This window comes from Polypterus senegalus, chromosome 16 (assembly GCF_016835505.1).
Source record: "Polypterus senegalus isolate Bchr_013 chromosome 16, ASM1683550v1, whole genome shotgun sequence".
In the NCBI taxonomy this organism is placed as follows: Eukaryota; Metazoa; Chordata; class Cladistia; order Polypteriformes; family Polypteridae; genus Polypterus; species Polypterus senegalus.
In genome coordinates, this window is record NC_053169.1 from 24,439,746 (window position 1) to 24,466,861 (window position 27,116).

The 27,116-nt window shown below is 37.3% G+C and overlaps 1 protein-coding gene across 1 annotated transcript in view; it reads right to left on the minus strand.

Annotated features, from left to right (window-relative positions):
* The window catches only part of ddx43 (DEAD (Asp-Glu-Ala-Asp) box polypeptide 43), a 64,396-nt gene that overhangs the window by 14,906 nt on the left and 22,374 nt on the right, over positions 1-27,116 (minus strand). The window contains exons 5-12 of the mRNA XM_039738369.1: positions 26,797-26,878; positions 25,285-25,441; positions 20,942-21,060; positions 18,777-18,887; positions 17,935-18,076; positions 16,310-16,410; positions 9,163-9,250; positions 5,114-5,241 (exon numbers count right to left, since the gene is read on the minus strand). Of these exons, the coding sequence (XP_039594303.1) occupies positions 5,114-5,241; positions 9,163-9,250; positions 16,310-16,410; positions 17,935-18,076; positions 18,777-18,887; positions 20,942-21,060; positions 25,285-25,441; positions 26,797-26,878 (928 nt within the window). The remainder of the gene's footprint in view (positions 1-5,113; positions 5,242-9,162; positions 9,251-16,309; positions 16,411-17,934; positions 18,077-18,776; positions 18,888-20,941; positions 21,061-25,284; positions 25,442-26,796; positions 26,879-27,116) is intronic.

The window sequence follows — 27,116 nt, forward strand, 5'->3', positions numbered from 1 at the left end:
TGTATTTGATCTTCTATGTGCTCTGTGTGTGTGAATAACTACATGCTTCCGTTCTCTTTCTCCGACAGGACACAGAATCCATTACATTCATGATATTACAGCTCTCTGAATAATTAAAATACTGAGATGTATACGTGATATCATTTTCATGATGATTGGAATGAAAGCAGGTTATTAAACATGGGAACACGGTGGCGCAGTGATTGTTCATGTCTCATACAAGATGCTGCTGTGCCATGTGCGACCTTCAATGAAATAATTTATTGTAGCAGTACTGTCTCTTTCAAACGTACTAACCTCCAATTCCTGTCCTTATTTTTGTTTCTCCAAATACCCAATTGCCACACAATCAGCCCTGTAATAGATGTTAAGCCATCTGTAAGCTTACAATGACGATTCTTCAAAACTTTTAAGGAACATTGAAACATCCATCTATCCTTCCAGCGTTGTGCCAGCCTCAGCAAATATACTGCGCGAGGCACGAACAATATGTGAACTTGCTAGTGCTGCGGCACTGTGTCCTCACATGTTTAATTATTAACAATACAGATTATTTAAATGAAGTTAAAGTTTTATCTGTATAATATAATCAACATATTTTGCTGCATTTCATCTTAAAAATGATATCTTCATCATATGTAAATACGCGCTTTATAAAGTGGCACAGGTTGTGCAATATTATAACTGTAGTGCAAGTTTACAGTGGGGTAATTGCAATTATAAGTACAAACTGTTCTACAAGGAGCACTTGATGGACTGATTCAGTGCGTTTATAATTCTCGGGATGAAACTGTTTCTGAACCACGAAGTCTGTACAGGAAAGACTTTGAAACATTTTGCCGTGGCTGAGGCAGCGTGTGCTTGATGCTATATACTGATAATTCTCTTCCCGATCAGTTGCTGCTATGATTCCCCACTCTGATACAGTGATAAAAAAACTCCGAGAGGTGCAGTGAGAGTAATACGGAAAAAGATGATCCGCTGTGGCAACTTTTAACGGGAGCAGCTCAAAGAAGAAAAGGTGCAGTGACAGTAACAACGCTAAAGAAGCTATGGTATTTGGAATACTATGGCTATTCCCTGGACCATTATATTGTTACAAGTTAATTACAATCAGATGCGTTACACTAATATCTAATAATGCCAATAATACCGCTATCGTGGGCTGCATCAGGAGTGGGCAGGAGAAGGAGTACAGGAAGCTAATCAAAGACTTTGTTAAATGGTATGACTTAAACCACTTACACCTGAACACCAGCAAGACCAAGGAACTGGTGGTGGATTTTAGGAGGCCTAGGCCCCTCATTGACCCCCGTGATCATCAGAGGTGACTGTGTGCAGATGGTACAGACCTATAAATACCTGGGAGTGCAGCTGGATGACAAATTGGACCGGTCTGCCAATACTGATGCTCAGCGCAAAAAAGGTCAGAGCCGACTATACTTCCTTAGAAGACTGGCGTCCTTCAACATTTGCAATAAGATGCTGCAGATGTTCTACCAGACGGTTGTGGCGAGTGCCCTCTTCTGTGCGGTGGTATGCAGCATACAGAAGGACGCCTTACGCCTGGACAAACTTGTTAGGAAGGCAGGCTCTATTGTAGGAATGCTGGACAGTTTAACATCTGTAGCAGAGTGATGGGCACTAAGCAAACTCCTGTCAATCATGAAGAATCCACTGCATCCACTTAACAGTGTCATCTCCAGGCAGAGAAGTAACTTCAGTGACAGACCCATGTCACTGTCTTGCTCCACTGACAGACTGAGGAGATTGTTCCTTCCCCACACTATGCAACTCTTCAATTCCGCCAGGGGGAGTAAATGCTAACATTACAACAACATTAGTTATTGTCTGTTTTTACATGCATTTTTATTACTCTTTAATTTAATAGTTTTTTTTTTTTTGTATCAGTGTACTGCTGCTGGATTATGTGAATTTCCCTTTGGGAATAATAAAGTGTCTATCTATCTAATAAAACAATATGCATTTAGTTTCAGTGTATTTTTAAAGCAGTGTCAGGAATGTGGATCTAAGAAAGTAAGATAAACCACACAGGAACAGTAGCACTGCTTTGACGCTGGGTGCCGCCAGTCTGCAAAACCGAGCAGAGAACTTGTGTACGAAAGGGTATGAGGTACGGTGGAAATGTGTGTGGCTTTACGCCAAGTTTAGGTTTTATACATCACGATTTGAACGTGGAAACATTCTTACGCAACATTTCTGTGTGTACACACCGCTTATACATGAGGCCCCAGGAGTTTAACCTTTTTATATGGCATACCACCACCAGGAATTGAAACATTTTCTTCCAGTCTTATAATACAAACTCTTACTATGCACAACTAAAAGTGAGATTTCTTAACTGCCACCCCTCCTCCCAATACTGCACATGTGGATTTTAACAAGCAATTACAGTTTTAAATGTGATTACATTTTATTGGGTAGCTGTACATGTCATTTTAGTTTTTCTTGGGTACATCTGATCTTTGACTTTTTTTTTTTAATGCAAGAACAATAGCATGACTTGGTAATGAATAAAAATTAGAAAGCCTAAAACCTTCATATTTTAAATTTACAAAATTTGTACAATCACAAATGAATTATGATCGAAATGTTGACTTTTGCAAATGTAGTGATGCTATCAAATATAAACATGTATAAAACCATATTCCCTTTTCTTCCCTGAAATTTTTTCAAGTATAAGTCACCAACTGATAATTAACATATAAAAACTAAACTCGCTGCAAGATTTGATTTCAAGAAAACAGATTAATAAGATGAACATTAAATACATGAATTCATTAAGATAAAAAAGAGGGAATTAGAATATGCCCTACCAAACCTTGTTCTTGCTTGTAATGATCCGACATTATATATTGAATGTAAAATGAATACTAGCATATTAAATACAGTAATCCCTCCTCGATCGCGGGGGTTGCTTTCCAGACCCCCCCGTGATAGGTAAAAATCCGCGAAGTAGAAACCATATGTTTCTATGGTTATTTTTATATATTTTAAGCCCTTATAAACTCTCCCACACTGTTTATAAATATTCCCCGCAGAGTTATACAGCATAATCCCTTTGTATTCTCTTAGATATTAGGTAAGATTCATTGAAAATATGTATATAAACACACTGTTTATATACAGTAAAATCTAAATATTTTAAAGATATTGAGTGTCTCCAATATCACGTTACAGCCATTACGATAGACATGCCACCAGCAATAAATATGTACAATGCAACAAAAATAGTATACAGTAAATGTGTGTGTACAGTGACACTAAACGTACATACATGTACTAAGTACTATAAGTAGAAAATTAATTATGGTTACTCACCAACAATGACACGATGACTTGTCCGATAACAATGAGTTTTATTTTACTGCACAACAAAGGAGAGCGTTACAGCCCTTAAAGGAGCCACTTCAGGCGATTGTGTAGCACTGCCGTTCTTCTTCTGGCAGTCTTCAATCCAAATCCCTAAAGCAGATTCCATCCAGACTACTGCCTTATTACATCCACTTACAACTTGTTTTGCACCCTGGTTAAAAGGACACTGCGGCCGTAGATCTTATATTCCTTTCCTACTTTTTAAATAAAAAGAATCATAGCCTTCAACAAATCCAAAACGTTTACCTTTTCGGCAATCGTTAACATCTTCCGTTTGCACTTGAGCACGGCCCCTGAAGCAGTAGCAGATAGTTTTGGAGCCATAATGAAGGGCTTGACTATGCACAAAGATAAACACAAAAGAGCACAACTCTTTACACAGCGAAACACGTTGATGCTGAATGAGCGAGACGAGACTTCCTGGTTAATACTGCATTCAGCAAGCAGGAACTTAACTGCGTGCTCTGATTGGTTAGCTTCTCAGTCATCCGCCAATAGCGTCCCTTGTATGAAATCAACTGAGGAAGCATGTACAGGAAGTAAAAAGACACATTGTCCGCAGAACCCGCGAAGCAGCGGAAAATCCGCGTTATATATTTAGTTATGCTTTCATATAAAATCCGCGATAGAGCGAAACCGCGAAAGTCAAAGCGCGATATAGCGAGGGATTACTGTATTCCTTTCCTACTTTTTAAATAAAAAGAATCGTAGCCTTCAACAAATCCAAAACGTTTACCTTTTCGGCAATCGTTAACATCTTCCGTTTGCACTTGAGCACGGCCCCTGAAGCAGTTGCAGATCGTTTTGGAGCCATAATAAAGGGCTTGACTATGCACAGATAAACACAAAAGAGCACAACTCTTTACACAGCGAAACACATTGATGCTGAATGAGCGAGACGAGACTTCCTGGTTAACACTGCATTCAGCAAGCAGGAACTTAACTGCGTGCTCCGATTGGTTAGCTTCTCAGTCATCCGCCAATAGCGTCCCTTGTATGAAATCAACTGAGCAAACCAACTGAGGAAGCATGTACAGGAAGTAAAAAGACACATTGTCCGCAGAACCCGCGAAGCAGCGAAAAATCCGCGTTATATATTTAGTTATGCTTTCATATAAAATCCGCGATAGAGCGAAACCGCAAAAGTCATAGCGCGATATAGCGAGGGATTACTGTACTTCCACTTTTAACATCTGATATACTCAGCAAAGACTCTCACGACATCAACCAAACACTACCAACATAATTTTCAATTTTCATAACCAAAAACCAAATCTACTTATGGCCTAAAGCCATCTGTTTTGAAAGATGTTCTCCTAAACGTTAAACAAAATCATTAAATTTAATTTTGCAAAATGAACAGCTAAAAAAACCACAAACCAAAATTCTTTTGATGTGAAAACCAAATACAGATATAGTCTCTCTCTCTCTACTGGAAATACAGTACATACTTGTGGATACATAAGACATGGAAAAAGGTTGTCATTAGCGTTAAAGTAAGAGAAGTACTGGGGAAAAAACTAACGAAAAAAATTAGAAATTAAGCTATAAGCCAAACACCTCCAATAACATCCCCCCCCCCATTTTGTCACTTATGAAATTGTATTTAGGGGACAACTATGCGATTGGATGAATACCTGTGAAAGAAAATTAACTTGCAATACTAAATCAGTGCAAAGATCTTTCCTAAATAAAGTGATAAGTTTGAAAAACTTACATGACTTTTTTTCCAACAAATATTAAAAGCTTTTCTTCAGGTTTCATACTTTGAATAAAGCTGAAAGTAAAAAGTTTTTTCTCCTCCTCTGGAATTACAAGCACCGTCTGTTCCACTGTGTTCACAGCCTAAAGAGGGAATGGAAAACCTCTCTTTGTAACATTTCCAAAGGTTTAAGAAAAAAAAAAAGTTCATTGACCACAATTGAACTTAGGTTGAAGAAACCTTGAGTTATCCAAAAAAACACCAATATTTCTGTTCTTTAAGTTATATTTCAGGTTATAGAAAGAATAAGTTTTGGAGAAAGTTACTATAATACATACAATCACTTTTAAAATAACATAGTATGAAAAAGATGGACAGTCATACCAGTAAAAATAGCAGTGTTTTTTAATTTTGTGTTTAATGATCTTCTAATGCTATTGTATTCAAGTTAGCAGTTATTCTCAGTTGTTGTTAACAGTATTATACTCTTAAATACAAACAGACACAGTACATGCAAGGTCTACCTAAGGAAATGAGAATATCGAACATCGTAAAAGTTTGAAATGCAGTACAATAATATGGGATCCTATTTGCGAAATAATACAAGCATTCTGCTTGCTTGCATTGGTCTTGAAAATAGTGACACAAATATAAAGGTCTTAAAGTTGAAATACACACAATGCACTCATCTATATCTTAGGCACTTTAAATTGACTATTGCTTCATGCAATTTCCATTGCTAAGGTCTTATAACACTGGATGAAGCCTAACAACAACTATTTTGAAAGCAAGCCCAAAAATCTCATTACCAAAATTAACGAGTAATTATACCGCTTTGTATAATGATTATGGTTTCTCTGTTCTCAACATAACATCCGTTAATGGTGCAGATTCACTTTTTTGTTCAAACTGGTGTTGCTCAACCCAGAATAAAGGAAAAGGACTATTACGATCATGATTTGTAGTGTAGTCTAATGCACACTTGGGACTTTAGAGCGAGATGGCAAAAATAAGTTCTCTCCTGGTGAAATATGCATTTCTAAAAAGTTACATATATTGTATATTTCAGTCATTTAACTTGTATACCAGTTCAAGTTTATATAGAATATTTATAAGCACTGTATCTTAATAATTTTATCTGCATTGAAAGCAGACAGAGGAATTGGAATGGATTTTTTGTTGAATAAATATTTACTGTTTGTGTCTTTAGAGTGTTTTTGCCATTCATAAGTTTTTTTGGTTTTTTTTGCGGATAGGGGATTTGGGAATTGAGGAATTAGTGGAGTTGGGGATATCTTATTTTGTCCTGGGAAATAAAACCTACATATAATCTTATGGTAACATTTCTGAGCTAGCCCATTACATCAAAAGACTGGTTAAAACAAAAATTAGTAAATACAGAAGTCATAAAATCCAATGCAACTTTCTTTCACTATTCCTTAACTAAAAGCAGCTTTCTCTTACTCTAAGAACATTATGAAAAGCACACAATTTTCTTCAAATGCACAATTTAACATTTGCGTTATGATGACTGGACTTATTATTATTATTAATTTTTTTTTTTTAAGTAAATGGATATTTAACAGTAATAAAAACAAGAACAACATTGGGCTCACCCATGACAAATTATGATCCACCATAATATGAAATCCTGGTACTTCGGTGGATGAAAAACCAACATAAAATGCTAGTTAAGTGTATTCTTTATTATGTGCCTTATGCTTACATGCACTATGGGCAAGATTGATGAAAATGATTTATAATTTCAGTACAGCAGCAATGTGACTTGCTATGTCACTGGTCCTATTATTCTGCATTCACTCTGTCAAAAGCTGGTTAAACTATTTCAGGTCCAAAATATGTCATGGTACTATGCGTTTTAGATTTAAAGTAAATACAACACACAGTAAATAGATGTTTTCTCTATCTATTTCTTTCTACATTGTGGTGTTAACATTTTCACTCTGGTGAAACTTTACAGTTTCACTATAAAACAACAGGTTTACTCTGTGAACTTCAAATTAAAAATCACAGCTTCAGTTTATTTGTCACTGTCCTGCTCCACTGACAGACTAAAGAGATCGTTCCCCACATTATGCGACTCTTCAATTCCACCCGGGGGAGTAAATGCTAACATTAATTTTATTAAAATTTTTTTTTTTTTTTTCATTTTTATTACTATTTAATTTAATATTGTTTCTTTGTATCAGTATACTGCTGCTGGATTATGTGAATTTCCCCTTGGGATTAATAAAGTATCTATATCTATCTATCTATATATCCTCTTTAATAAAACCCCTGTGTGCATGTGTCTTCTGGAGGAGTGCACATGCACGAGGCCGCACGTGAGAGAGAGACACACACACACACACACAGGTGTGCGCGAAAGAGACACACACACAGACACACACGCACAGGCGCGTGAGAGAGAGAAAAAAAAAAGTATTTTTAGCGAGCGGTTTGTAGCACTACAGCGTGAACTCTTGCAGTGTTAGTTTTCTCTGTTCTTTTTCTCAGGTTTTCTCAGTGTTATTCAATGTTTTTACATTTAGTTTACTATTACGCTGTGCATTCTATGGTATAATCTATACTAATAAAAGGCAAAGCCCTCACTGACTCACTCATCACTAATTCTCCAACTTCCCATGTAGGTAGAAGGCTGAAATTTGGCAAGCTCATTCCTTACAGATTAGTTACAAAAGTTAAGCGGGTTTCATTTCGAAATTCTACATGAAACGGTCATAACTGAATCCTACTTGCGTACATATATACGTCCATAGCCTGCAGCTCAGTCGCCGTGTAAGGCGGCTTTACGTGCTCCCCCATCCTCACGCCTCCCACGTAGATGGCTGCCTGCCCATATAAGACGGCCCGTCACTCTGGTCTCTTCATTCCCTTCCTTGCTTCGCCACGGTATTCATGTCTCCCTGCTGATAACTGCAGCCTTTTTATTTAATCCATGGCTTCTCTGCTGTTTTATTGTTCATTTATTACGATTACAGTTATTGTGTAGGTATTTTAGACAAAGTTTACTGTTCAGGTACCCATTTCCTTTACCGTTCTAACCGTTCCCCCATTAACATGTCTATCGACCATCGATCAAAGAACTGTCATTTACCGAAACTCAAACTGATTATAACAGCAGCAATCCAAGCTGTGAGAAAACAGTAAAAAGGAGGCGTGTCAGACATTGTGGTACATTTTCTGATGCAGCTAGATGGAAACAACTTCGTGACACTGCCGCCAAATACTCGCAGAAAAATCCACAACTTCATAGAGACGCTGTCGTTAAATACTTGCAGACAAATCCACAACTTTATACCGGGAATGCCTGTTAAACATCTTAGATTTACGAGTACCGATTTGGGTAGTGAACACTTCGATGAATGAAACCGTTTATCTTTACAACGGTTGACAAACAAGGAATGTAACTTGAACACAACACGTCCTCCAAATACGAACCCGATTGAAAGAAATAATGATAATCAAATCCCTGATGACAGCAACACTCATAACAGTGGCGAAATAATTACATTGACAATCATGTTACGTTATTTTTAAAATGTTTCCTTTTCTTTTTCATAACTTCCTTAACACACTACTTCTCCGCTGCGAAGCGCGGGTATTTTGCTAGTTAACTATATTTGTGCTTAAAAACTTAAAAAAAATATATATTTACATACAGTTCATACGGTCTGGAACGGATTAATTGTATTTACATACCATCCTATGGGGGATAATTACTTCGGTTCACGACCAAATCGGGTTTCGACCAGAGTTTTGGAATGAATTGTGGTCGTGAACTGAGGTTCCACTGTATTACTGTCAGAGAAAATTGCAGGCATTTTACGGAAATACAAACCAGTAGTACTGCGAGAGAAAATTAAAAGGCACACAATACAGTGATGTGTATTATAGCCACATACAAGGTCCCTTGCCATTTAATATAGACTGTTCCTACTAATGTTTATGCACTACTGTTCTAGCGCCCGTTATTGTAATGGGCTTAATGCCTAGTGTGTGTGTGTGTGTGTGTGTATATAAATAAAAAGAAAAAAACGTACTGCTAAATCCAATGTTCCAACATATACCATCATTGGGTCTTTCAAGTATGATCTTGCCAATCGACGAACTCCAGGTGGCCAGGTTGCACTGTTGGATGAAAATCATCATCATTAACTTTAACCTACGCCCACCCTAATTCCCAAAAACCATTCATATTTTAAAATATAAAATTGCACAGTTTGGCTTAACTAAATATAGCAACTAAATATAAATGTACAGTAGTGCATTATCAGCATAAAAGCATGACACAATGTATAAAAATATGTAACTTTTTTGCTTATATACATGCTAATTCACTTAATGCAATGTAATCATTTTACAAGTTAAAACAGAATTTCAGAACAATCATGTTATAATAATTCTACAGAAAGAATTTTTCGAATTAAATAGTCAAGTTAAAACATACAAGAATTAACATAAGACTTGTCGGAGGAAACAAGTATACATGCATTGGAAAAAACAATACCGATTTAAAAGAGGGGAACATGATAGAATGATGAAAAGGTAATTACTAAAAAATTGACAAATGATAACGATGGTATAATTAAATTGTATCACTTTACAAAAATGTACAAGGGAAAAGGAGATGGGACATAAACAGGTATGAGAGATGTGAAGTAAAATCAGCAGTGAAGACAGCAAGACAGTGAACGTGGAACAAACAAACATGAAAGTATGAAGGAATTAGTAAAGGCTATTAAAAAAGTTCCAAGTCTCTTGGAAATGAGACTCTCAAACAACTTCTATGTGATCTTATGGCAATAAAAAAGGCTTTAGAATCTAGAAAAATTAGACATAATACACATCCACAAAAATGAAAAAAATCAAGGAGGTATAAGACTGGATAAAATGTTACCAAGGATCTTTGCAACATGAATAGAAAAAAGTAAGCCTAGACATAATAGCACATCCAGGCATTTGCAATTTATGGGAAGAAAGCAACAGAAGTTATACTGATTAACAGACTTATACCGATTAACAGACTTTATAAAACACACATAAGACGGAGATTGGAAAGTGGCTTTAGTCAACCTAGGTTTAAAGGAAATGTTCAGAAAAGTGGCACATGTTTTCATGTGGAGCATTCATTTTCTACAGCATATACAAGGTGTCAATCCATGTGAGTCAGAGGACCACTTTCCAGACTCAAAGGTATAAGACACCTTCTGGTCTGAGCTCTAAGACCTGGACATCCCCAGAAGGAGGAGGAGTCTCATTTGGTCCCCGATTTTTCTGTAGAATGGAGCTCCTAAACAAAAACCCCCTCTACTGAGCCACTGAATCACAAAAGCGAAGGTGGTTGTATTCTCCAAGTTCTATCTTCTTTTCTTTATTTTATGCCCTTAAGCATCCGTTTGTCCAGATAAATGTCAGTTTAAAAGGGCGAGCCAGTTGGCATGCCAGCTCTCCTTTGGAATCCTCCTGTGTGTTTTACTAGTCCACAATGCGTATTAAAAATAATATAAACATATTAAGTGAACATATACTGTAGTAGTTGACAGCAGAATGCGACAAGGAAGCCCATTTTCACCTGTGCTTTTTGTTTGTTACATTGACCCCTTGGCATGTTATGTTAGTAAAGAACTGAACAGTCAAGGCATTGGGATTCCTGGGAGTATAACTATATATAACTAACTAACTAAATATATATATATATATATATATATATATATATATATATATATATATATATATATATATATATATATATATATATATATATATATATATATATATATATATATATATATATATATATATATATATATATATATATATATATATATATATATATATATATATATATATATATGTGTGTGTGTGTGTGTGTATTTTATTTATATAATACACACACATATATACATACATATATACAGTGGTGTGAAAAACTATTTGCCCCCTTCCTGATTTCTTATTCTTTTGCATGTTTGTCACACAAAATGTTTCTGATCATCAAACACATTTCACCATTAGTCAAATATAACACAAGAAAACACAAAATGCAGTTTTTAAATGATGGTTTTTATTATTTAGGGAGAAAAAAAATCCAAACCTACATGGCCCTGTGTGAAAAAGTAATTGCCCCCTGAACCTAATAACTGCTTGGGCCACCCTTAGCAGCAATAACTGCAATCAAGCGTTTGCGATAACTTGCAATGAGTCTTTTACAGCTCTGGAGGAATTTTGGCCCACTCATCTTTGCAGAATTGTTGTAATTCAGCTTTATTTGAGGGTTTTCTAGCATGAACCGCCTTTTTAAGGTCATGCCATAGCATCTCAATTGGATTCAGGTCAGGACTTTGACTAGGCCACTCCAAAGTCTTCATTTTGTTTTTCTTCAGCCATTCAGAGGTGGATTTGCTGGTGTGTTTTGGGTCATTGTCCTGTTGCAGCACCCAAGATCGCTTCAGCTTGAGTTGACGAACAGATGGCGGACATTCTCCTTCAGGATTTTTTGGTAGACAGTAGAATTCATGGTTCCATCTACCACAGCAAGCCTTCCTGGTCCTGAAGCAGCAAAACAACCCCAGACCATCATACTACCACCACCATATTTTACTGTTGGTATGATGTTCTTTTTCTGAAATGCTGTGTTCCTCTTACGCCAGATGTAACGGGACATTTGCCTTCCAAAAAGTTCAACTTTTGTCTCATCAATCCACAAGGTATTTTCCCAAAAGTCTTAGCAATCATTGATATGTTTCTTAGCAAAATTGTGACGAGCCCTAATGTTCTTTTTGCTTAACAGTGGTTGCGCCTTGGAAATCTGCCATGCAGGCCGTTTTGCCCAGTCTCTTTCTTATGGTGGAGTCGTGAACACTGACCTTAATTGAGGCAAGTGAGGCCTGCAGTTCTTTAGACGTTGTCCTGGGGTCTTTTGTGACCTCTCGGATGAGTCGTCTCTGCGCTCTTGGGGTAATTTTGGTCGGCCGCCACTCCTGGGAAGGTTCACCACTGTTCCATGTTTTTGCCATTTGTGGATAATGGCTCTCACTGTGGTTCGCTGGAGTCCCAAAGCTTTATAAATGGCTTTATAACCTTTACCAGACTGATAGATCTCAATTACTTCTGTTCTCATTTGTTCCTGAATTTCTTTGGATCTTGGCATGATGTCTAGCTTTTGAGGTGCTTTTGGTCTACTTCTGTGTGTCAGGCAGCTCCTATTTAAGTGATTTCTTGATTGAAACAGGTGCGGCAGTAATCAGGCCTGGGGGTGGCTACGCAAATTGAACTCAGGTGTGATACACCACAGTTAGGTTATTTTTTAACAAGGGGGCAATTACTTTTTCACACAGGGCCATGTAGGTTTGGATTTTTCTTCTCCCTAAATAATAAAAACCATCATTTAAAAACTGCATTTTGTGTTTACTTGTGTTATATTTGACTAATGGTTAATTGTATTTGATGATCAGAAACATTTTGTGTGACAAACATGCAAAAGAATAAGAAATCAGGAAGGGGGCAAATAGTTTTTCACACCACTGTACACTCACCTAAAGGATTATTAAGAACACCTGTTCAATTTCTCATTAATGCAACTATCTAATCAACCAATCACATGGCAGTTGCTTCAATGCATTTAGGGGTGTGGTCCTGGTCAAGACAATCTCCTGAACTCCAAACTGAATGTCAGAATGGGAAAGGAAGGTGATTTAAGCAATTTTGTGCGTGGCATGGTTGTTGGTGCCAGACGGGCCGGTCTGAGTATTTCACAATCTGCTCAGTTACTGGGATTTTCACGCACAACCATTTCTAGGGTTTACAAAGAATGGTGTGAAAAGGGAAAAACATCCAGTATGCGGCAGTCCTGTGGGCGAAAATGCCTTGTTCATGCTAGAGGTCAGAGGAGAATGGGCTGAATGATTCAAGCTGATAGAAGCAACTTTGACTGAAATAACCACTCGTTACAACCAAGGTATACAGCAAAGAATTTATGAAGCCACAACACGCAAAACACGCACAACCTTGAGGTGGATGGGCTACAACAGCAGAAGACCCCACCGGGTACCACTAATCTCCACTAAAAATAGGAAAAAGAGGCTACAATTTGCACGAGCTCACCAAAATTGGACAGTTGAAGACTGAAAAAATGTTGCCTGGTCTGATGAGTCTCGATTTCTGTTGAGAAATTCAAATGGTAGATTCAGAAATTGGCGTAAACAGAATGAGAACATGGATCCATCATGCCTTGTTACCACTGTGCAGGCTGGTGGTGGTTGTGTAATGGTGTGGGGGATGTTTTCTTGGCACACTTTAGGCCCCTTAGTGCCAATTGGGCATCATTTAAATGCCACGGGCTACCTGAGCATTGTTTCTGACCATGTCCATCCCTTCATGACCACCATGTACCCATCCTCTGATGGCTACTTCCAGCAGGATAATGCACCATGTCACAAAGCTCGAATCATTTCAAATTGGTTTCTTGAACATGACAATGAGTTCACTGTACTAAAATGGCCCTCACAGTCCCCAGATCTCAACCCAATAGAGCATCATTGGGATGTGGTGGAACGGGAGCTTCGTGTCCTGGATGTGCATCCCACAAATCTCCATTTTTCCCATAAGAAATAATGGGAAAATGATTAATCTGTTCCCATGAAAAAAAAAATCCTATTGCTATTGGCATATTATACATTGATGGGGTTGTATAAAATAATTTAAAACACTGCTTAATACTAAAATACATAAATACAAAAGCAATTCGATGAAATAAAGGAAAATTTTACCTAACTTTACTTTTTAAAAACATCCTTGTTTTTCACAAAGGCGGCAGACGGTATACAACAGCTATGTCCCAGATACGCATGCCACCTTCATACTTTTCAACAATCAATTCAAATTTACATAAAAAAAACACAAAATCACGTTGTGACGATGCAGGTTTGCTGTATGCTCCCATCTGCTGCCACACTGCTAACCTCATCGGTAAAGCAAGGGGATGGTGAAAAAGTGCAAAGTGCTTTTATTAAAACAATTAACAAAACAAGGTGTTCAAATTAAAGTGCAGTCTCCAAAGTTCCAATAAATAATCCATAAAATCAGAAGTGAAACGTGGAGGTTAAAAACAATAGAAAAAAGTCTTCTTAAAAACAACGAAGTTAAAATAGAGCAGGAAGCATTCTTTAAAAATAAAAAAAAAAAAAAAAAAAAACACACACACAAGAAGAAGGCCGGTGCCTTTTTACCTGGCGGCCCCCCTGCTTCCCAACAGGGGAGTCGCCCTACTTGCAGCTGACGTTAGCTCTGCCTACTTCAGCAACTTTGCTCGCTCGCTCTCTCTCTCTCATTCAATCACTCAACCTCCCGTCCGTTCTTTCTTTTTACTCCCCTTCTAGCTGACTCGCACTTCTGTTTATCAAGATAAGCAGCCCCAGGAACAATCATGAATGCGGACGGTCCCTCACAAGTGCACTTTGGTGAGAAACGCCCACATCGCTAATCGCCCTGACAACCTTCAGCCACATAACCACCATGCCCCCTCACCAAGTTGCGAGCGCGGTGATTATTTATTTAAAAGCTGGACTTTGACAGGAGCTGTGGACCCGCTATATCACACACGTGAAAGTTCACAGAGAGTTATAGCGCAGGTTGTTCACTGAATGCTAGCAACTGGTGCACTAATGCTCGTGGGCAGTCGTGGCTTTGTCTCGAGAGAGGTAAACAGGGTTAGCACGCGAGTCGTATTCCAAACAAAGGTCGTATACCAAGCAAAATTTTTCGTGTCCAAACAGGACGTATGCCAAGTTGGACTTAGTCCAAAGCAGACGTATACCAAGGTACCAATGTATTTTATATATATTATAGAGAGAGAGAGAGAGAGAGAGAGAGAGAGAGAGAGAGATAAAACAACAAACAGCTATATATTAATATCAAGGTTCTAATAAGGAGTGGGGTCATCTTTTACCTTTAGAATAGCTTACAAAGAAGTCATACAAATTCTGTATGTAATACTGCCAAAAATATTCTGATGCAAGCTATTTCTATACTTCTTTGGGACAAGTGAAGTATTTTTTGGAAAAAAACAGAAAACCTTTGTTGCAGTGTCATATCTGTATATACAAAATAACACAGTATGGCATCTTTAAGCAGAAACTATATTATAATTTTTTTGTTAACTGGTCCATTACCTCATTATACAGTAACCAACTAGCTATATCTGAATAGGTGAACAGCCCAAGGTGTTTAAATCAGAAAGGTTAGGGAAATTAACAGGCTTCAAAATTCCTGCCCTATCCACATTTGAGGATTGGGACTGAAACTGTAGGGGGAAAAACACCAGGGACATCATCTGATTTTTGTTACTGCCTGGAAACAGGTGATTTATGACACTGCTATGCTGATGTTGGATCAAGATATCAAAGTTTTTGTGCTTTCTCACACTAATGGACAAAGGAACAAAGTATACCACAAGCTCAGATTAATATATACTAGGCTGACCCGCCTTTAAAGGCGACCACTTCTTAAGGCAATTCAACATGTAGATCAATTTGATACTTTATACAAACTCATTAATTTGGTTATATTGCATTTGAGCGGTATTACTTTAATACTCGTAGTTTCTGTTATTTTTGTGATGAAATTTAAACTTTTTTTCTATATTGAGGTCGCCCTTTTGAACCCCCTGATATTTACTACGCGGTGAGGCATTTGTACTCCATCAACATTAATTATTCCCAGAGACATAATTTTGTCTATTTTTCCAGCGCATCGCGCACAAAAGCAAGGGAACAATGGGAGCACCAGAACTCTGCTCACATCATGTCACTTCGTACCGCAAGCTGCAAGTAGTAAGTCTGTGAAAAGCGGAATACCGCTACGCTTTCCACTCACGGGATGGAAGGACAATCCTGAACGCTTTTATATAGTAAGAAAGAAGAAGATGATATCGCACAGTCTGGAGTAGAAAATCATCTTTTACCTGGAAAAACGAAACTACAAATCCCATCGTGCATTGCAAAATGGACGGGGCATGTGTGAAACTCCGCGCCTGCGTAGCACTCACGGGACGGAAGGACAATCCCGACCGCTTTTATATAGAAGGAGATATATTATATTTTATATAATACTTGGAAAAATAATTCATTCACAAGAATTAATAATTCTTGTGAATGAAGCGTGGAGGATGATGACACACCAGAATTTTACCTTGTCATTACAGTCTGGCGGTCAGATCGGATATCAATCAAAATCTTCATGATTTGTGGTTCAAAGCCCATGTCCAACATCCTGTCTGCTTCATCTAAAACCTAAAATACAAGATTCAATAATTCATTGGTAAGAGAACCTAGTGAGGGGAATAAAATGAGCAACTGCACTTTAAGGCAAATACATTTTATAGTCAGTAATACAATCAGTAATAAGATTAATGCAGTCCATGGCTTATCTTACTTGTCTTTTTTGCCATTTTTTCACTTTTATGAGAAAAGGGGGAAATGGACACAGAAATAAAATTTAATTAAATTGCAGCTACAGCAACAAGTTAAATGTAAACCTCTTAAAAATGTTGCCCAGGCTTTGATTTGAAGTTAGAAATTCAAATATGTTAGGAAGAAAACAGAACCACTTTTATCACTCTTAAATATTTACAAGGAATGCAACAATACCTTTTATGGCTGCTGGAGACGTCACAAAAACCAATAATTTGGCACCAAAGTTCCAAAAACGTAGTAGTACCAGCTTGTTTTCAATATTGACAGAACTGAGAAAATTGGTACCATGCTCATGTGTGACTGCAAGTATATAAATTACTTCGGAAAACACAATAATGCAGGAGAAATTAGTGAGTAAAACTATGTATAAAAAAGCTCTAGGTGGTGATTATACAGCACCATATCAACATGTGTCAAAAAAGAAAAACAGCAGAAGTTATGTCTGCTATATTATGTGGTTATGTTATTTTATACACTCGAATGCAGCAAAATTTTGTCCCAAATGCTTTTCAGGCTTAAAGCCGTACATGCAAACTATACAGCTTAACCCGAGAGACACTTTGTCTTAACTGTATTGATGTGGAATTCCGAGATCATGAGACACTCTGCTTAACCGTATTTGATAAACATAAAACCCAAGAGAAGTTAAGGGTTAATGGCAAGAGGGTTATAGATTAACTTTATTTAAAATTAAACTGTGCTAAAAACAACAGTGGTTATTGATGACTGACATACAATGGTACTGTCCATATTAGCAATGTGTAATTAAAGAAGTACCTGTAGAAGAACAAATAATAATGGACCAAAAACAGATTTCCATTTCAATTTCTATGTATGTATGTATGTATGCATGTATGTATGCATGTATGTAAGTTACCATGGCTGACCCTTTTTCTAATTAGCCAACTACTTTATGCTTTGAGGAATTCCAAGAAGTTGTCTAGGTAAATTAACTAGGTCACCGATTTCAATATAAATTCAAGTTTAAATTATTTTAAACAAAATAAATCATCACCAGTATAATGATAAAAATCATTTTCAAACTACCTTGTTTTCCTGTCTGTTTAAACAAAACTTTCTTTGTGTGTACTCATACTGCAATTAGGACTTTGTAAAATGTATACTTGCATTTTATCTCAGAACCTGTCACAGTGCTCTCTGCATGCACTCAGTGAAGAATAGTATACAAAAATAAACTTCATCAATTCAGGTATATCCTCCAAAATAAAATTTTTCAATTTCAAAATACAAAAAACGTACTATCACTTGATGTATTAACAGCACATTATTCTTGTATGGCATGTTAGAATCACAAATTTCAGAAATTCTGCAAGTACATACCAAATATGTGATGCTTTTCAGGTTTACAAAGTTGTTCATTTGAAGGTCATGGAGACGACCAGGGGTTGCAATTACAATGTCAACACCTTTGGTTACAACATTTATTTGTGAACGTCTGTCCCCACCTCCATATATGCAAATACTGTTAATAGAAAATTGTAAAAGTACAAAATTTTAAAAATGCCTTCAAAAGATTACTTTTTAGCTAGATTCATTTACCGCATATGAACAATTCTTGTTTCTCCGTAATCTGGTAGTGAACAAAAATCCAAGATTAACTTATGGAAAGTACACTACAATGCATAACCAATGGGCCAATGTTTAGGTTTACTGCTCCATTAACCAGCTCCCTATCAATGCTACTCCCCTGATCCTTTAACTTAGTAGACTTGACCTAAAGACCTTTTCCTCTTCATTTTCAAAGACCCTGTACATAGATCTTGTGCCCAAATCCAATCTAAAGTATTGGATGCTATCTCAATAGACTTTAAATCTTTGGTATGTTACATATTGTTCCTGAAAATGGCAGAATAAATGATGAAACAAATTTTTAAACACACAAGGATCTATAAAGATCAATTTACTTAGTGTCAAAGAAGAAACACTAATCTACTGATAACTTTACAAAATGACCAAAAAACAACTTGATTTGTAAAGCTGTGAGTACATTCCAACAAAACTCTACAATAGCTGGTAATTTTTGTGATACAGGTCAGAGAAAGATGCAACTTAGTATAGGAAAAACATGCAGAATAAAAGAAATTTCTTAAGATTAAAGTAAAATAGTTTGATATTTGACTTGATTTTCTTATGAAAACACTTGTATAAAATACAGATTATACCTTTTAATTTCTTTGTAGCTGTACTTGCTGCATTCTGCCTCTATTTGTAATGCCAGCTCTCGAGTTGGTGTAAGAACCAACATCCCAGGACCACCTCGTTCTTCTTTTGAACTTTTGTCACATGCAAAACAAAATATCCAAATGATGTTATGGTTTATAAATATAAAAAAATGAGTTAAAAACGCCATTTAATTTATATCTGCAATTAAATTTTGAAATTGACAATTATATTCATAAGAGTTCAAACTTTCCATATGTCACTGCAATCAGAGCTCATCTTACTACAAAATGACAGTTAAAGTTGGAATGTCCATAGCTTACTACACCTCTTTCAGTGTTTAAGCACAGACTAATCCCTGCATTTTTTTTTTGTCAAAAGCTGTTGCAGTATTTATATATGTGCAAGTACGTGAATCGACAAAACAAAAGCAAAATAAAAAGCACTCTAAATTGTCAGAATTTCATTTAATTAACTGCGCACGTATTTAACAGGTAATTGCACACTTTTACCCATACTCCATAATAACATGGCTCTCTTCTTTATACCTTCTAAAACTGTGTGTTTGACCTCCAATACTGCAATCAGAAAATAGTGTTAAGTCTCACCTTAGCACTGTGTTATGTACACAGAGTTTTAATATCTATACAAATAAGCCTTTATTTCAAAATGAATGTTAAAAAAATAGTTGGAACAGCAAAAGTCTATGTTAGCAATTACAGGCAGTCCCCGGGTTACGTACGAGATAGGTACTGTAGGTTTGTTCTTAAGTTGAATTTGTATGTAAGTCGGAACAGGTACATTACAGTATTTTAATAAATGCTATTGTTAACCGACTGTAACCAAGTGCTCTGCCAATGAATGATGGAGTTTCACCTCTCTGACCTTATTATTATTTCTGCTTTTCCATGGTGATGGTCTTTCTCTTCTTTAGTGCATCACCAGCACTTGCATCAGATTCATGTTTCAGTGACATTCTTGAAGGGTGAAGACAAAAGGTTAAGATGAGCTCTTCTGCATAGCACCGTACACGCTATCACAGCAGGAAGGCACCCATCGTCAGCACATCTGATGTAATAAACGAGACACAACTTCCTGCTATGTACAACAGTACAAGCAGGCTTGCTATTGAGAATGAATGGGGGCGGCGAGGGGCGGTTCACTACCCACCCACCACACAGTCACCTTCACTACAGTATGCTGCCTGCAGCGTCTGCCCACCGAGAAGGAACACAGTGCGGCCAAATGCTACCCCCCCCACACCCCGTTCACCCTCAATGGCCTCCGATCAGCCACAACCTGGTCACCACTTGCAGCATTACCAACCACCCACCGAGAACGAACGGGGCAGACGTGTGTGGTGGGTGGCCAGTGAAATGCCCCCCCTCTGCTCCATCCAGCCTGAGTCCAGTCAGGAGCAGTTGCTGCGGCAGCGTGGTGGGCAGACAGTGAACTGCCCCATCAAGCCCTGCACATGAGCGATAGCTGTGGCCCTGGTGACTATGGACTATGGGTCACTGCTTGCTGTCGGGAGTCGCCCGAGGGACACTACAATGCGTGAGCAGTAAAACGCCCCCTCCCCTCCAGCCTCCGTCCAGCCACCACTTGCAGCTTCCCCAGGCCGAAGATGACGAAGCGGCAGATACTGAGGTGCCTGCGTCGCGTCCCCCTTACAGATGAAGGTGCAGCTGCAGCTCCGTTCAGAAGTCGTAGGTTGGATGTCCTTAACTTGGGGACTACCTGTACTTTTTCTTTTAATATAAACAAAAAAAGGCCTTCAACACCTTCTATCCATCCTTATTTTTTATGACCAGCTTTCAATTTTCAGTAGTTTAGCAGCCAAACAATTCTTAATAATGAAGGAAGTGGAGCTTGGAGCATGTGATACATACTTCTAGCACATCAGTACAAATGCCAGCATCAGGAAGAATGTGTCATTTGGTTATCTTCTTACAAATTCCCAGTTTTAGGCATCAATTTACCAAAGACATCACAACATTGTGCTATATATTAGAATGGCATATTAAGAAGCACCATTCTCAAAAAGTATGAGCAAGTATCCAAGCAAAACCAGATAACACTTTTTAGCTGTTACAATATGGGAATTGTCCGTCTATCAAACAATGTACAATACAATTTTAGTTAAATGTGACTCAATGCTACTTACATAGGTTGGTGATCCAAATGAATAAAACCAGGGAGAAGATAAGCCAATGTCTTTCCAGTACCAGTTTGGGCAATGCCGATCAGATCAAATCCTTGAAGTACAACTGGCCATCCCTGAGACTTAAAAAAATAAAAACACACAACCCATAATCAATCTTCTTTACTCACCCATAAAGATTTGAAGAATCAACAGTGCATTTTCTAAAGAGGATGATGAGCACCCAGGTGCAATCCACAACAGAGAAATGCTGAATGAAACTTTTAAATATATAATTGCAATTTTTGTTTTTTATTTGAGAATTAAAAAAAAAAAAAAAGAGAAGGAGTCCAGAGTGGAAAATATATCACACAACAAAATTTACAATGGATCATAATGTAAAAGCTTCATACATTTGGTAACTCCAAAACAAACTGAAATATGGTCAGATAGACAACTGAATTAACTTACAGTACATTTCGCAGTTTGTTTCTGATTGCATTTTGTAAACATTGATACACCAGTCAGTCATTTTCTTCAAGTAAAAATGTAGACAAAATACAAGAAAGTGATTATTTTAGTATAGTTGCTTTGACTGAATCATCATTATTTATTTGATGTTGCGAAGCTGTGTCAAAATAGACATATCTATATCCAAAGTACTGCAGCATTCTCCACAACAGGAAGCACTAAAATGAGCTTAAAAATATCGTCAGAAGCTCAGCTTAATATTATAATATATACATATTATATATATAATTTGATACTATTCGTATGTAGAGTGTTCGCGTCAATACCTCAACTCAATGCAAGTTAGAACCATGCACTGGGACTCTGCCTCTGTAATTAGAACATAACATGGCAAACGCAGACACAGTATTGCATGATTGGCTAAGAATGTTCAAATGCTTCAGTGACACCGCTGGACAGCCAAGTACAGTGAGTCGATGTTGGTTCAAGCAGATAACAGCAAGTTTGGTTGGTTTTTAGAACGTTGGTTTGGTGGGGCGTATTTTACTAGACTAACATCATCAACTAACTTAAACCCTTCAACAGCTCCGGAACCGTAAGTAAGCAAATTCATTTGCTTGGTACATCGAAATCTATCTTTGGGCAGTTCGGTTTTGGCATCCGTCCTTCTGATATCTATTGGCAAACGGAGTAATGACAGTTGGGAATTAACAATGGTCATTGTTTAAATTTTAGCCAATCTCAGATCTAAAATGACCACGTCAACATAATTATTACTCCGACTCTGATTAGAGTCGGAAAATATGGTTTGTTTTAAAAATTTGTTTGCCGGAATAAAATCTAATGAGGTGTGCCGAAGAGCCGAGTTCACGTCTCGCAGCCCCATTGAAACAGGAAGCTCTTCATTACAATCGGCCGAAAAGGTCTATTTTAAGCACAAATAAGTGCCATAACAAAATAATTTCAGGGACTTTAAAAAAACAAAAAAAAAACAAATAAATAATTCTTTGCAGAGAAAGTATGGATTTCACAAACTTAGAATTTGTAGCCCGAGATATTAAAACATATTAATAAATTATATAATCTATACTAATAAAAGGCAAAGCCCTCACTGACTGACTGACTCACTCACTCACTGACTGATCACTAATTCTCCAACTTCCTGTGTGGGCGGAAGGCTGAATTTTGGCAGGCTCATTCCTTACAGCTTCCTTACAAAAGTTGAGCAGGTTTCATTTCGAAATTCTATGCGTAATGGTCATAACTGGAAGCTATTTTTCTCCATTTACTGTAATGGAGTTGAGGTTGAAAGCCGTGGGGGGCGGAGTTTCGTGTGACATCATCACGCCTCCCACGTAATCATGTGAACGGACTGTCAACGCAGTGCGTAGAAAACCAGGAAGAGCTCCAAAAAGCACTGAAGAAAACATGCATTATACAATTGAGAAGGCAGCGAAACAATAAGAAGCGAGCGAATGACACATACAACCATATTCATGAGTGCTGCTACTTCGGAAACAAAGCAAGGTGTAAACCTAAAGTTTAAATTAAGTTCATAGACAGGCTGCCGCTGGCGTATGTCATGCCCACGGGTAATGCGGGATACAAGTTTAATGAGAGGACGCAGGATATAAACGAGAGTTTTGATCACTTTGTAACTAAGTTAAAATTGCACGTGAAGGGCTGTGCTTATGCAAATTCCGAGAGACTGTGCGTGTGGGGGATTGACAGTTAAGGCGGGTGGGGGAGTCATGTCATCATCTCCCCTCCCATTCACCTCATTTAGCTCTGAGCTGAGCTCCCAGCTAATGCACGCAGTGTTACGGATGCAGCTTTGCGACGCTGCCACCAAATATTCACAGATAAATCCACAAGTTAATACACGCGGTCTGTACAGTTTCTCCACACTGAATCCTCCAGGCACTACTTACAAAAGGTTACATTGACAATTGTGTTACGTTATTTTCAAAATGTTTCCTTTTCTTAGCACAAGCACAGCTGAGAAGCTTCGATGCATGTGCTCCATAATGCGTTAAAAAAAAAATCACGCATTTAATCACACTTTGCAATACAAGCAAAGGGGAATTTATGTCAATGCATGATTTCATGGTACACCGATTACATTGATCAGCGCTTCCTGATTCATTTTACCCTCGCACCCCCTTGGTTTGAGAAGTATGAAAAAATATGAGGTTAACACAGAAAAACAGATAACCAATTGAAGCTTTATGAATAATCGATTCGCCATCAATAGTTGTTTTGGTAAAGCCATACTCAGTGTAATCCTCCTTCCATTTTATAATTTTTCCGCCACTAGCCATGATTAAATGAACGGTAAAATAGTAAGAGCGAAGCGAGGGTGACTTATTCAGGCAGGCTGGCGACAGTTCAATAGCTCGTATTTGGATATAAGTAGGTTCTATTTAGTCGCCAGAAATATCTTTGTTAGGAATGGAAGTTGAATTTAGTCTTTAAATTTCTATGTTAAAGAAAAAGTTATGCAACGATGACTACATTTAACTATATAAAGTCAAAACTTGAATATATAAAGTCAGCATTATTTATATATATATATATATATATATATATATAAATAAAAAAAGAGAGACACACATACACACAAGCTGGGTGGAAGGACCAAGGGACATACCACATTAGGGACATTACTCTTCCCAGAGACACTACAGGGCACTTCCCATGGGTTGCTACAGCATCACAGATCACTGTAGGGGCATGGTGGGGGTTGTAGTTTGGAGCAGCCCAGTTGGGCTCCGTGAGCACTGCCAGGGAGTGTTGCAGGTACAGCCGAGACCCATATGGCACCACTTCTGGAGGTGCAGCCAGAAACGCCTGGCGCACTTCCGGGTGAACTATAAAGGAACTGCCTCACCACTAGTCGGAGAGCCAGAGTCAGGAGATGAATGACAAAGCTTACGAGGAAAGAAAAAAAAAAGACAGGGTGTTGTTCTTAGTATAAAGCATCATGTTGTGATGTAGGAAAGAAACAGAAAACACTTCTGAACTGAAAAATTAAACGTGTGCTGTGTTGAACTTGTGTCTCAGCTGGTCTGTGTCGGGAAGCTGTATGCTCCCTGGTTGTTTTATATTTAAATACAAATTATCATGTTTCGGCTGCTCCCATTAGGGGTTGCCACAGTGGATCATCTTGTTCCATATCTTCCTGTCCTCTGCACCTTGCTGTTACACTCATACATGTACACATATATTTTCTTTCTAAAAATCACTTTCTTTTTCATTGTCATATTTTATTGTGACATTTTTCTTCAATTGCATTGCAATTTTAAGCTACCATTGTTAAGATGCCATGTTTGGAAGTCATGATACAAGACATTACTGGCATCATGCAAGAATCACTGCCCAAATTTGTGGATACAAAACCAACTTCATGAGTGCTTTTAAGCATCTTCAGTATTCTTTTTTTACTAAGATATTAGGACTACAGTAAGATTTTGATAGCATACTAGGTTTGCATTCCTTGTTTTGTCTCTTTTCTTGATGTCTTTGGTCTGCCAATTCTTCAATCTCTGGTAATGCAAATATACTCCACTGTGTATGAGTAAGAGTCACTTTTCAAGCATGACACTTATGTTAAAATTCTTAGTATAGTAGTAGGGAAGGACAGAAAAAGAGCCTTTTGGGTGCCAATTTTTTGTAATTAATTTGTGGATGGTACAATCTTAAAATGAGATTTTTTATATGCTGTTACATATGCTCATCTTTTTAAAATCTTTTTAACCCAAGTGCACAATACAAACTGTGCCAGCAAAATAATCTCTCTCCATAGTAACTTTAGTTCTGCAGGTTCATATCAAGCATTGATTGTCTAAACAATACCTAAGAAGGTTTTAATTCATTTTACTCTGGATGCCAAGTACCTGAATAGGTGTGGGCTTCAGAAATCCCACTCTTGAAATATTTTTCATGATTTCAGGGTACTGTTCAAAAGCTTCTTCAAATGTCTGCACTGGATTTGGTATAGGACGTTTCTCATCTTCTTTTAAATCATCAACAATAATGTTATTGTTTTCCTTTCTGTTAAAAAGAAACAAAGTAATGGGAAACCCAATGCGATTTTCAAAACAATCAATCATTTTTCTTGACTTTCTAGCTCAATCTTACTTTGCATAGTTTTGTGTTGACATGTAATATGTATAATTACATTGAGATTTAAAAAAAAATGACTAAAATATTTTAAGTGACCAAAGATATTCAAAATAAACAGTAGCAAGTAAATATCTGATGTTCAAAACAGCACTTTTTCCTTGCATAAGTATCATTTTGAACAGGAGGCTACTTGATGAATGTCAACAGGGGGACAGAGTTATTCAGGAACTTGAAGCTTGTCATTAAGGGGGTCAAACGAAAATATGGGTTTGTAGATGCAATACAGCGGTAATAAAATTGTTCCCTTTTGATGGAAATTTCTATTAGTGAATAACTGACAAATACTTGCTGTGCAAATTGATGTACATGAATACCAGAAAAAAAAAGTTCAGAAGCCTTGTATATTAAAAAGTAAACCACACACATCATAGTACAGGGTATTTGCCAACTACTAGCATTAAAATACAGCAGAACCCCCATTTAGCATTTATAAGAACAACAAAAAAAATGGTGTTAAAGAAAAAAAATTGTCATGGAATTGTTTGGTCCCATTAATACAGGTCCAGGTCTGCAGTGTTTAAGTTTCACTGCAGTTATTAAAGTGGATCACAACTAGTAATAAGACTGTGTACTGGTTTGTTTTATTTTAATTTGTACAATTATTATGGTCAGTTTCAAATTGTTATTCTTAATCCCTGAGAGCAGATGGACATTGAATGGCCTGGAAGAGCTGATGGAGTGGGTACATATGAGCTTCAAGCCAGGTAAATTCAGGTCAATGGTGTTGAAGCTAGGAAAGGTTACAAGCAAGTTCCACTTGATTCTTGATACCACTCTGATTCCATCCTTCTCTGCTACCATAGTATGGGTTTATATTAAAAATGGTTCATCATGCCAAGCCAGCAAAACTGCCATTATCATTCTGCTTGTTTTAACCCAATCACATAATTCATTATACAATAAGATGAAGACTAGAGATGTAAAAATTCACTGGTATTGGTATTGAATACAGTACTTCTGGTATTGTGACAACAGCTCATTATCTTTCGATAACACAGCAAAAACAGAAATCTCATTACCAGATGTAAAGACTTTATCCAGTTTAATTTATTCAAATGTAGAAAAACTGTTTGGGTTTGTAAGCAGACATAAACCCTTAATTCAATAAAAGCTATGCAAACAATTAAAATATAAATGGTTTCCCCCTTCGACTCCATGATACATGATTTACATACCAACCAACACCGATGTTTATTAGTTTTTGATCAAGTAAATGTAGTTACCGCCATACTGTCACCTCCTCTGGAGTCAAGTTAGTCACACTTGGTGCTTCCATGTAAAAATGTTTTTTAATTGGTGGCAGTCCTTTTAAAGATAAGACAAAAAGTAAGGGTCCTAATCAGAGTTCGAAAGTATTGTTTAAAAGACATAAAACCCTTAAGTTAAAAAGAATGATGTCCACAAACTTAGCTTTAAAATTATTACACACAGCTGCATTAAAGTAATGTGCAACTTTACACTTCTAGTTTAGTTTGGTCTTTTGAGTAACAGCTAAAAGGTGGGCTTCAGGATACAGTGACTCACAGTAATTCTGCCGATACAA